The sequence below is a fragment of the Halichoerus grypus genome, chromosome 8 (genome assembly GCF_964656455.1).
Source record: "Halichoerus grypus chromosome 8, mHalGry1.hap1.1, whole genome shotgun sequence".
In the NCBI taxonomy this organism is placed as follows: Eukaryota; Metazoa; Chordata; class Mammalia; order Carnivora; family Phocidae; genus Halichoerus; species Halichoerus grypus.
Genome location: NC_135719.1, coordinates 75257341 through 75270335, shown reverse-complemented (window position 1 = coordinate 75270335; position 12995 = coordinate 75257341). Strand labels below are relative to the sequence as shown.

The 12995-nt window shown below is 37.9% G+C and overlaps 1 protein-coding gene across 9 annotated transcripts in view; it reads left to right on the top strand.

Annotated features, from left to right (window-relative positions):
* LOC144378832 (uncharacterized) overlaps positions 1 to 12995 on the top strand; it is a 542559-nt gene that overhangs the window by 221287 nt on the left and 308277 nt on the right. For 4 of the 9 annotated variants that reach the window (XR_013440599.1, XR_013440598.1, XM_078053411.1 and 1 more), the window contains one exon: positions 10767 to 10899. The exons of the other annotated variants lie outside the window; for them this stretch is intronic. Coding sequence is in view for 2 of the 4 variants with exons in the window: in XM_078053411.1 (XP_077909537.1) it covers positions 10767 to 10899 (133 nt within the window). In the remaining 2 variants the exon portion in view is untranslated. The remainder of the gene's footprint in view (positions 1 to 10766; positions 10900 to 12995) is intronic. 9 annotated transcript variants of the gene reach the window in all.

The following is a 12995-nucleotide window of genomic DNA, read 5'->3' as shown; positions in this document are numbered from 1 at the left end:
AGCTGGGACCACACCAAGGAAGCAAAAGAGAAAACCTTTCTGCCCTGATGGAGCTTAGAGTCCACTGTGAAATATAAAAGGAGAGAGGACAAGTCCAGGGTGCTCCTGCTCTGCAGTTTTCAGGGATGAAAATGAAGAGGAAGGAGATTGTAGAAGTTGGTTTACCAGGGCCTCATCACCATTGCAGATAATGAGGAGGAAGACGGTTCCCTGGGCAGAAGCTGCCAGGGTTATGGCACCTTCCCTGTGCCTTGCTGCTATCCTCTCTTCTGTAGGCTTTATATTCCAGATGCTCTGATGGAGGAAGCCCCTATGCCACAGTCAGCCTGTTGTGAATCTCCTCTCTTAGTCTAAGCATTCATTGCATTTGTAAAACCACACATTCTGAGTTTAATGCACTGGGATGTTCACTGCCACATCTGTCAATCAGTTTCAGTCACTTGCCAATCAGGTAACAGAGCCAGAAGCCAAGAATCTGCTCAGGGCCGAAAAAGACCTAATGGGTTTGTCTGTCAAATGCCTCTTAATCCTCTGTTTTAGTGGAATGTTTTGAGTTGACTAATAACCACAGAATAAATGACTCAACTTTTTTTTTTTTTCTTTTGGAAAAGAAGAAAAGAAACTGTTAGGGAGAGAAATACACCCTGATAGAATAAATGGCAGGGTATTAGATTGACAGAGCTTCATATTTTAGGTATATTTCTTAGACAATTGAAGGATTAGACAACTGGGCCTAAGGCTGTATTTGTTGTGGTCAAGAAAACTGTATGTTAGAACTCTAGCCTTATGCTGATTAGACTTGGATGGAAACCAGAATGACCAACTAATGTTTTTATTTATTTTTTTATTTTGTTAAAGATTTTATTTTTAAGTAATCTCTACATCCAACGTAAGGTTTGAACTCATCACCCCGAGATCAAGAGCGGCATACTCTACCAACTGAGCCCCCCGACTAACATTTTTAAATGTCACTTTTTTCTTGGCAAAAAGTAAATAAAGAAATAAATGTTAATGAGGTTAGATTTGGATTTGAGTTCTGTACAGGCCAATGATTTCACCCCATTCCAATGCTATTGATCTTGGTGGCAGTTATCAATTTATTGCCGCCAGCTCCAAATCTACCTAGATCTTCTGCCATTCTGTCTGTTGTCTTTTGGTTTTGTTGAGTGTTTCTTTTGCTGTGCAAAAGCTTTTAATCTTGATGAAGTCCCAATAGTTCATTTTTGCCCTTGCTTCCCTTGCCTTTGGTGATGTTTCTAGGAAGAAGTTGCTGCAGCTGAGGTCGAAGAGGTTGCTGCCTGTCTTCTCCTTTAGGATTTTGATGGATTCCTGTCTCACATTTAGGTCTTTCAACCATTTTGAGTCTATTTTTGTGTGTGGTGTAAGGAAATGGTTCAGTTTCATTCTTCTGCATGTGGCTGTCCAATTTTCCCAACACCATTTGTTGAAGAGACTGTCTTTTTTCCATTGGACATTCTTCCCTGCTTTGTCGAAGATTAGTTGACCATAGAGTTGAGGGTCCATTTCTGGGCTCTCTATTCTGTTCCATTGATCTATGTGTCTGTTTTTGTGCCAACACCATACTGTCTTGATGATTACAGCTTTGTAATAGAGCTGGCTGTCTGGAATTGTGATGCCACCAGCTTTGCTTTTCTTTTTCAACATCACTCTGGCTATTCGGGATCTTTTCTGGTTCCATACAAATTTTAGGATTATTTGTTCCATTTCTTTGGAAAAAGTTGATGGTATTTTGATAGGGATTGCATTGAATGTGTAGATTGCTCTAGGTAGCATTGACATCTTCACAATATTTGTTCTTCCAATCCATGAGCATGGAACATAAAGAACTTATTAAACTCAACACCCAAAGAACAAATGATCCAGTCAAGAAATGGGCAGAAGACATGAACAGACATCTTTCCAAAGAAGACATCCAAATGGCCAACAGACATATGAAAAATTGCTCAACATCGCTCGGCATCAGGGAAATCCATATCAAAACCTCAATGAGATACCACCTCACACCAGTCAGAATGGCTAAAATTAACAAGTCAGGAAATGACAGATGTTGGCGGGGATGCGGAGAAAGGGGAACCCTCCTACACTGTTGGTGGGAATGCAAGCTGGTGCAGCTACTCTGGAAAATGGTATGGAGGGTCCTCAAAAAGTTGAAAATAGAGCTACTATACGATCCAGCAATTGCACTACTGGGTATTTACCCCAAAGATACAAATGTAGGGACCCGAAGGGGTACGTGCACCCCGATGTTTATAGCAGCAATGTCCATAATAGCCAAACTATGAAAAAAGCCAAGATGTCCATCGACAGATGAATGGATAAAGAAGATGTGGTGTATATATACAATGGAATATTATGCAGCTATCAAAAGGAATGAAATCTTGCCATTTGCAATGACGTGGATAGAACTGGAGGGTATTATGCTGAGCGAAATAAGTCAATCAGAGAAAGACATGTATCATATGACCTCACTGATATGAGGAATTCTTAATCTCAGGAAACAAACTGAGGGTTGCTGGAGTGGTGGGGGTGGGAGGGATGGGGTGGCTGGGTGATAGACATTGGGGAGGGTATGTGCTCTGGTAAGTGCTGTGATTTGTGTAAGACCGTTGAATCACAGACCTGTACCTCTGAAACAAATAATACGTTATATGTTAAAAAAAAAAAAATAGAAGAAGATAGCAGGAAGGGGAAAATGAAGCAGGGGAAATTGGAGGGGGAGACAAACCATGAGAGACTATGGACTCTGAGAAACAAACTAAGGGTTCCAGAGGGGAGGGGGGGTGGGAGGATGGGTTAGCCTGGTGATGGGTATTAAAGAGGGCACGTACTGAATGGAGCACTGGGTGTTATACGCAAACAATGAATCATGGAACACTACATCAAAAACTAATGATGTAGGGGTGCCTGGATGGCTCAGTTGGTTAAGCAACTGCCTTCGGCTCAGGTCATGATCCTGGAGTCCCGGGATCGAGTCCCACATCGGGCTCCCTGCTCAGCGGGGAGTCTGCTTCTCCCTCTGATCCTCCCCCTCTCATGCTCTCTGTCTCCCATTCTCTCTCTCAGATAAATAAATAAAATCTTTAAAAAAAAAAAAAAACTAATGATGTAATGTATGGTGATTAACATAATATAATAAAACTTTTTTTTTAATTAAAAAAAATAAATAAAAAATAAAGGACAGAACAGACTCATGTGTCTCTGTCCTAGTAACACGTTCACACGTAGACACCAGAATAGACTCTTCTTGCTTGTTCTGTCCTTCTCTCTGTCCTTTTCTTCCTTCATGCTGGGGGCAACCCATGTTGCTTTGTTCCCCCTTCAGGGATAAATAACAGCATGAGATAAAACCTCCAGACCCTCAAGTTAACTGAATAAAATGCTGATTACTGGAGAACTAATCACTTCCTATGATTTTTGTATTAGCTGAGTTTGATGGCTCTCGGTTTTCAAAACATATACAAATCTCAATCCGTTTTGGCTAGTTCTCTCTATAAGAATGTGGTGAGAGATGGTTTCACATGCACTGGAAACTTCTTAGGAGCTTTAGCGGATAAGGCACACTTATTATGCAGCAGACCAGATGACCAGTTTCCTATCCTATCATTATCTGTGAATATTTGCTTTTCCTTGTATTTTGTTGTCTTAAATGACAGCGTGTATTACAGAATTTCTGGAATTTAGTGTTTGCAACATGAACAAAGCTTTATGCTAAATACATTTAAAATTGCATTAATTTTGGAAGTGGGTTTCTACGTTTAAATTGATTTTTATGTTCTCTTCCAAATGGCAGAAGTAAAGACAATTTAACAAACAAATTAAATGGTGAGAAAAAAATTTAAAAATAAGAACAAATAAAACTGAACACATAAAATATATTAAATTATGGGCTAGAAGTATCATGTAGACAATTTCATGTTTATTGTTTGTGATTCTACTTTTGGAACACTTCGAAACTCTTCAAAGATAATATTCAATTTGATAAATTCTGTATGTTAGGCCATTTTTCCAACTCTGTGCTTGATATTTTTAATTGTTCTATACCTGTCTGTCTTTAATCCTGGAATATTCCCAAGCACCATCTTTTTAAATTTTGCTTTTCTGCCATTCCACCAATGTCTTCTGCTGGGATTTGTATTAAATGTATGTAGAAGCCTCAGATATTAATTTCCTTGTCCCTTAAGTACTATTTCATATTGCTTAGAGATACATTCTGGGGCAATTTCTCTGTACTTTCTCCCCATTTACCCATTTTCCCTTCAACTATGTTCAGTTTATAGTTTAATTTGTGAGATTTTAAATTTCAATTATTTTGTATATAGTTTTTCACTTTCTGGATTTTTAACTGGTTCTTTGTCCCACCTAACTTACTCTGTTTAATTTTGTTTTCTTTTAGGAGCTCTTTTCTTTTTAAAAAAGTGGTAGTTGGGTTTTTTTTTTTTAATTCTTCTTTGAAGGCTAATCACATTTTTTAAAAGTAATTTCCAGATTGTAGTATTATTTTCATTTTATCTATAATGAATTAATCTCCCAACTGTAGATTTTGTTTGCTATAGACTTCTTCCCTCCCCTCTTCCTAATTTCCTCCCTCCCTCCCTTCCTTCTTCACTCATTTCCTCTGTTGCCCCCCGCTCTTTCCTTTCTTCTTCCCCTACAGCATTTCTGATATATTTGTCTTATGCTTGTCTCCACCTTGTCTCCTAAGTCCTCCAGTTCATATCCAGGTCTTAAACTGGCAACTCAGGGTTGATAGTCCACAGTGCCATTGGACACTTCTCAAATTTGGTCACGAAGCCACTTGGTGAGATGGACTAGATCAAGGCTGCAAGATGGTTTTCTCCTACTCCCTGTAAGATGTAACCCATGGCTGCAGCCAATAGCAGTATTATTCAGATTTTTATCTTGAATGGGGGTTTGGTAATATGGGAAGGTAAGGGAAGGAGAGAGTCCTACAATGTACTTGTTCTTAAGTACTTATTCTAAGTACTTGTTCTTAATTTTAGGTCCTGTTTCTCTGTAGAAGTTCAAGTAAATTCTGTGTTTGGAGGGTGCCTTAAAGCATGGATTTGAGTGCTAGTCTTGACCAGTAATCTTAAGGTCTTATATTCTTCTAGCATGTGTGTGTATGTGTCTGTGTGAATGTGTGTAGATTTTTCATCCAAGGTTGGGGGTAAGTGGTATATTTATGTTAATGGGTCTGAAATAGAATTTCGTCCACAAGAGGTATAATCCAATGTTGGAGGAGGTCATCGAGAGGATGTGAACACTGGTTGACTCGCAGGATAGACCCAGGCAATTAGAGGCTCCTCAACCCCCTCCCCTATCCTTGGAATGCACACTCTGCCTACTGTTTCCACAGTGGGACCTGTTCCACTGCTATAGCCTTGAGAGAGTTGTTGAGACCATCTGGACTGTGAATGTGATTGAACCCAGTTAGGGCCTCTATATAAACTTTTAAGATTCTGGCGGGCAGGTTCAGATGTTACTTATCTTGTGGTCTCTCAAGACAAACCTCATAAATAAGTTCCCTTGCTTATTAAACTTGCCGCCTACCATTGTGGAGTAGTGGTCTGCCTCCTTCTTTGATCTCTCCTTGCCCTCTGTGAATATGGGGGCCCGTTTCAGAAGCTCCCAAGGTTGCGAGCTAACATCCAATCACCGAAGGACCATTTTAGTCAACACATACTGTGCTAAGTAGAACACTACTTCTTATGGGAATAGAGAATAATAAAGTAGAGGTTTCCCCTCAATGCTCTCTTAGGCCAGTGGAAGAATAAGAATAGATAAACTCCCTCGTCCCTGACTTTGCTGCAAGATTGACCTATGCCATTTCTACTTGATTTTGAAATTTTGGAAATTATGGTGGACAAGGTGGTTCAATAAATAAGCCCATTGCATTGGAAATTTCAGAAAAGTTCTTACCAGGTCTGTGATGTCAGTTACTTAAGAACATGAAGGGGTAAAGCCACATGTGTATGTCAGAAGATTGCATAGATTTGGTTAGCACAACTGAAAGAGTTCAGCGTTTTCTCATCTGCTCCTCAGCATAGCTTTTGATATACTTACAAAAATAACTGAAACTTTGAAACTCTAGTTTTTATTTAAAGAAATCAGACCTAACCAGGATTAGTAAGCAGTGCCCAGATTAGCTTTATTAGTAATAAATAGTGAGTCAGAAGGGAGAAGCACCATCAGGAGAACCAGCAGCTGTGCCCAACATGTGCTGTTTTTACCCATTTTTATTTTTCACTTACATAGTTTTTGTGAAGAGGCAAGCAAGAAGGAAAAGACAGATGAAGTAGAGCAAAAGAATTGAAGAAGGAGAATGATTTAAGAGGGAGGAAATATTCCATAAAACAAAGAGCAGAGAGGTTTATTTAGGATAGGAAAGAAAATGAGACAGGAGGTCAGGAAGAAAATAAAGTCAGAACAGGGACAAATAAACAGTCCTTCCCTTCACATGCACGGAATATTCTATATACAACATCCTTCTTTAACTTGCTAGTCACCATCATATATATTCAAGAGAAAGCACACCACAAAGACATCCTACTTTTCAATACAAGCAGGAGGATAGCTCCTAAATAAACTCATCTCTTATTCTCCCTGTTCCCACAAGTCTGAAATGGATTCATTCTCCTAGGAATAGAAATTATGGAATCTAAGTGTAAGACAATAATCTGGAAAAAGAGAAAGGAGAGAAAGGGCAAAATTTTCTTTTGTTTGCAAATCTAGTGTATTAATTGCATTCCTGGGAGACTTTCTGGACAGAGCCTCTGGTAAACAAATTAGATATAAACCGAAGGCGAGGGCACCAAGGTCACTGTGGTGAGGGAACATCAAGTGACAGGCGCTGGGACCCCCGATGCATGGCTTGCAGAGCAGATGTTCGCAAGGATGCAGTGATTATTGAACTGGTAATAAAAAAGCATCAGCTTACAGGCAGCCACGATGGATGCTGGTAATTATAAAGCATCCCCTGGGAGGAAAATGACACAAGTCAGCCACAACTCCACAATCACCGGGGCATAATTAAAGCTCCAGTAACAGTTGTTAATAGGGTGCAAATAAAACAGGGGGAAAATTTGAACACAACCTTTTTTTCCCTTTCTTTCTTTCTTTCTTTCTTTTTTTTTTTTTTAAGAGACGGCAAAGGACAATGTAATTACAGGGATAGCAGATTTTATAATTTTGCCGCACATCATAAAACAAAGGGTTGGGGCTATTAGGTGGTCAAAGATATTTAAAGTATGGAAACCCAGATATACCTACATATATAGAGACACATACATATATATATTATATATATATTTACACACACCAAAGGGAAAAATTGTGTTTGCTCTTTGAATATGTAGTATGTGGGGGAGAACAGATTTTTAAACAGAATGTTTATATTCTAATTTTCAAAATGGTAGAAATACAAATATGTAAAGAAAACGGAATACATGTAAATATTTGGCCATTTCATCCTTTCCGGAAGATCTGTAGTGGTAGAATGTGCCAAGCTATATGATACTGTTGGTTAAAATGGTTTAGATATTGTTAAATAAAGTCAGCAAATCACTTATAGTGTTGAAAGTGTCACTTTTTCACAGAATGCTGCCAGCCACTCCCTAACCTAAAACATTAAGCAAAACAGGGCTCATTTTCCATGGGCTAAATCACGGAAGCTATTTGCCAATACAGCTCCTAAGAAAAATCATCTACACCATTGCAACCCAGTTGCTTGGGCGATTGGGCAACTAACTATGCATCAGGGTATGCATTATCAATTAGGCCTATGTATAGATCTATTTTAAGAGGCACATGGGTAGTGCAATGAGAAGGAAAGGAACCCTCTTGAGCTCCTATCTAGCCAGTTTTCCATTCATGGATATTTGAAAGATTGAGTTTAAAGGGCTGACAAATGTAGAAAACAAACTCTATATCCTTGCACTAAACTTCATGTGAGAAGTACATGAATACCCATGTGTGTTATGTTTCAATAAATTGTAGGAAATAAAGGGAAAGGGAATAGCAATTTTCAATAGAACTTCTAGGTTTTAACACGATCACAGTTAACTACCAGAAAGCTTTCTCTTGCTTCCTTTTGGTATTTGGAGAACTGGCCCATTAAAACATAACTACACACTGATGTATTTGGTATGGAATGCATGAAGAATAAATTATATTTCCAATATGAACATAGATTCCTAGAGCTGTAAAGGACCCAAGAGTTTATAACCATAATTACTCTTGAATACCTACTGTTTGCAATGCACTGGTAAACGTGAAATGTACTAAGAGACAGTATCTGCCCCCAATAGAAGACTTGACACAGACACTGGAAAAGTTAACAAATGATGAAAGGTGCAGTCCTTGGCTTCTTTTGGGCCCTCAGTTTGCAGAAAAATAATAAAAGCTTCATGAACAGCGATTCTTATTCCAAGAAAGATTCAGAGGCACAAGATGTACTATCCCAGGACTAAGATATAAACAAATGTGGATATTTTGACTTTGGTGAGGGATAGGGCTTCCTTTAATTGGAATTATGTCCTAAAGGAGTATAAAATGTACAACCATAGGGTCTATCCTGAAAGGAGTAGAACAAAGAGGAGGAGAGGGAGAGAGAAAAAGGATATCCTATCTTCACCGAAGGGAGAGAACAGGAAAGAGTGTTCTGCAGGTGGCTCAGGATTCTATGAGGAAAAGGGGGGTTATAATCAAATAAGTGGGAAATGCTGTTTATTGCATTTCCCTCTTGGAGATTCACAATCACATTAGCCTATTAAATGCTCTGATAAAATCCTGCAGGGAGACTATATATCAAACTGGTGAAATGTACAGCTTGGCTTTGGACCTAAATGGTCTTAGTTTGAATCTCAGCCCTGCCAAAAACTAGGCAAGTTATTTACACTATCAAAATAATGATTAAGACAACCCTACCCTTGGTTTCCTCAACTACCATATAGGGAGGAATATAGTATCTTCCTCTGGCTTGCTGTGAAGATTAAATAACGCATTCCGTATAAAGTATTTAGCAAGGTTCCAAGTGCATAGGAAATGCTTGAAACATCTTAGATATGATTAAAATTAATTTTATATTATATAATAAGCCAACCTATTTAACTTTTGTTGGCTTTGGTATTTTCTAGCCTTTGACTATGGAACTATCATTTAAGGAATACCTACAAAAATCTGAAGATACAGTACTAGTTTTTTTGGGATAAACAGATTTAAAGCATTGGCCCTGTGAGGGAATCACATGGTCCAAGGGAGATACTTATGACTTACTTCTCCCTCTACCCTGAAGTTATTTAAGTTTGATATAGGAAGTGGGGCTCAGGATGGGAAGAACAGTAGCTTTGGGGCATTAAAGGATGAGTACAAGAAGGCAAGTGGAGGAAGGGGTTTAATAAGGAAGCAGTAGACCTTTTAATCTATTTCTGTTTTTGTAATTGTTGGCAATAATTGAACTACAATTATCTTATGTTTCATTTATAAAGTTACCACTGTCTGTTTATATCTACCTCTTAAAACTTAATTATTACATTGTGTGAAGACATTCCATTACTTATCTTTGTATTCTTAATAACTTCCCCAAGGCTTCAAATAAAGCCTTCAAACCAATTCCTTAGATGGGGAAGCAACAGATTATTCTCCCATTTTCCTTCTATCTGATCTTGGGCTTCAAGCACCCACACTTATACTCTTATTTATGTGTTTTCTTATTTATTTCTCTTTCCTTTTTTGCCCAAAGTTTGGAAATGTAGAAGGATGAAAAATGTGAACTGAGTGAGTTAATTGGGGTGAAGGGTAGGTGAGGAGGTTTGCCAAGATAAGTGAAATAACCATCATGGTCTTTCATTTTCCCTGATCCCAAACCAAATTAAAATAAAAAAGTCTAATATAACTTCCTTCCAAAACTTTCTAAGAGGTTGATAGAATCTAGGAATAAATCTGAATGAATGTGTTAATGTGTAAAAGAAAATGTCCTTGGAAAAATATTGTCATTTTTAGTATATCAGATATAAATTCAGGGATTTGTGTCCCTTTTTTAAAAAGTAAGTTTTTTTAAGGACATTATAAAGTGTTTTTTAATAGTAGTTTTCAAGTATTATATAAATTGTACTAACAATATCTGTTTTAGATTTTGAAAACTCCTAGGATAAAATATATTAATTTTAGGGAAGACTTTGGCTAAATTATAACATTTATAGCTTATCCCAAATAATAGACAATTCTACAGATTTCTTTTGTTCCCACAATAGTTCAACATAGAGCAGGCTATTTTGACATCAGAGAAACAAGAGCTAGACACAAAAGAAGAGAAAATACAGATCACATTATTTTCAATTTTTTAAAGTGGTTCAAGAAGTGGTCTTAAATTTTTTTTTTCTCTCATTGCCTACAATTTCAACCCCTCAATGTGCTTAGGATTCTTGCCAAGAAATTTAGCCAAATTTGTTTTAGATTTCTGATAGGACATCTTTATAGCAGATTTATTTTTAATTCTTCCTCTAGGGTATTAGTGCTTTATTATTATTTTTTTTAATTGTACGTACCTTTAATTGTACGGAATATTGCTAATCTCAAGGTTCATAATATGAAAAAAACCTCTTGGCTTGTCATTGAACAAAGCTAAACGAAAACTGACAACCAATTCTATTCAATGAAACTTTAAATAGTATTTTAACTGATGGACTAATAAATGTTCATTCATTAATTTTGGTCAACAAAATTAATGGTTGTGTTTTATATTTCAGTGGCTACAGAAAATATTGAGGATGCAATGATAATTAAGACAGTCCTAGCCTCAAGAAGCTTTCGGTCTATTGGCATGTTAAGAAAAACCAATACTGTGCCTTTTGGGCTATTGCTATGGGTGCTATGGAGCAGGTAAGTAGGGAGGGCCTGATAGAAAAGCTACAATTTAAATTGAATCTTAAAGGATAAACTGCAGATACAGAAGAAGAAGTGGGTTGTGTGTGGGAGTGATAAGGGTTACTCCCTTAGCTCTTTCCTTGGCTCTTTTTCTTTTTCTAGAAATTCTCACTTCCTAAGACAACTCTTCAAATTACATGATGGTCAATTCCATGTATGTTCATGTGATTACTACATTTGTTTCTTTAGCTCTCACCTTTCCCCTAAATTCTAGATTCATATCTAACTGCTTATCTAATATTGCACCTGGATATTTAACATCACATTTTATGTGTTTAAAATAGAACTGCTTTTAACCACCTGCTCACCAATGTGTTCTTCCTCTAGTGTTCCCTGTCGCATGAAATGTCACCACTTTTCACCTTGCTCCTGTATATCTCTTACACCATATTACATCCAGTCTCTCAGCAAATTCCATTGGCTTTGTGTTCAAATTATATCCTGAATCTGACCATTGGCTGCTAAAGCTCTGCCCAAGTAATTTCTCCTCTGGATCACTGCAATAGTCTCCAGAATAGTTTCCCCGCTTCTCTTCTTATCCCATTCCTGCAGTGGGCACATTACATCTTTTGAATCATAAACCAAGTCATGTCACTCCCTGGCTAAAAACCTACAGTGTCTTCCTATTAAAGAATAAACCCCAAAGTCCTGAGTGTGGCTCCTAAACCTGCCCACGATCTTGTGGGACACCTCGCTATTTCTCCTCACTGATCTGTTTCGACTACACTGACCTTCCTGCTGTTTGTTGAGTATGGATGCCACACCTCAGGATTTTTGCACTTGTTCCCTGTCAGAAATGTCTCCCCCCCCACCCAGAGCCCACATGGCTTGTGTCCTCTACTCAAGTCTCAGCTCAAAAGTCAAGCTTTGGAGAGGTGTTCTCTGATGAGCAAAATTAGCAAACCCTTCTTTGTCCCGCCATCTCAATTCTCTTGTTCTAATTCATTCTTCGTCACATTTATCACTATGTGAATTTTATCAGAGATCTATATAATTTGCATGGTTGCAGCAGCTCACTTTGTTTCATTGCTGCTCTATCCTCAACATACAGAAGAGGGCCTAGCATGGAGTAGGAGCTCACTAAATATTATTGAAGGAGTTTTGAGTTTCATATTCTCTTGGCAGGAATGAACAGTTGTATACATGGGTATGAAATTAGATAGAAAGATCTGGTTTGGATTAAGAAATACCCAACGTACAGTAAACTATTTAATTCAGGCAAAAGGTGAATGTGGGCTGTGTAGTTTAATTCCTAAAAGATGAGAAAGGAAGAAGCCTGTAGAAGTCCACCTTCTTCATTTACTAGGTGGTCTGTGTAGAAGCAAAGGTTGCCTTAGCAAAGTTGTAAAATTTCTTCCTGCCTCTGTGACTGGTGGGGTTGCTCCTTCCCTCCTTCCCTGCCTCCTCCTGCTACTCCTCCCAGAAGCATGTTTTAGAATCTGCTTCATTTCAGTGTGTCTCATCTAGCATAGGAAACATACTCTACTTCAGCAGTTGATTCAAGAATCAAAGATATGCATATGCTATATATGTGTCTGTACACATGTGTAATGTATAATATGAATATAAGTTAGAAGGTCCTACATGACTTCATCGTAATGATCAAATACCATGAGAATTTGCAAGATGAATCTAAGCTGGAGATTCAAGGGAGGGGGAAGGCATTCAAGAAGGCATTCAAGTCCTAAATTGATAGGCAGGATTTATTGAGGCAGAGAAGGGGACAGCTTGGACAAATGCATGGAGGTAGGAGGACATAAGATATATTTGAGGAAACATATTCTCAGCTGGCCAAATCATAATCTAAGAGTTCTTATTTTAACAATTGAAGTTATACGATATTCTTTGCTCTTATTTGCTTTTTCCTTACATATCAAAGAAAATAGGAGTTATTTCCATTGTACCTTATGGCATCATTATGTAGCAAAAGACTATGGTTTTATTGCGCTCGTATGTGTCTGAATGTCAGTGTTGCATTCTGTGTTGAAGGAGTTAAACCAGCAGTAGTTTATTAATAATGTTGCCAATCTCACCCAGACTCAAGGCCACAC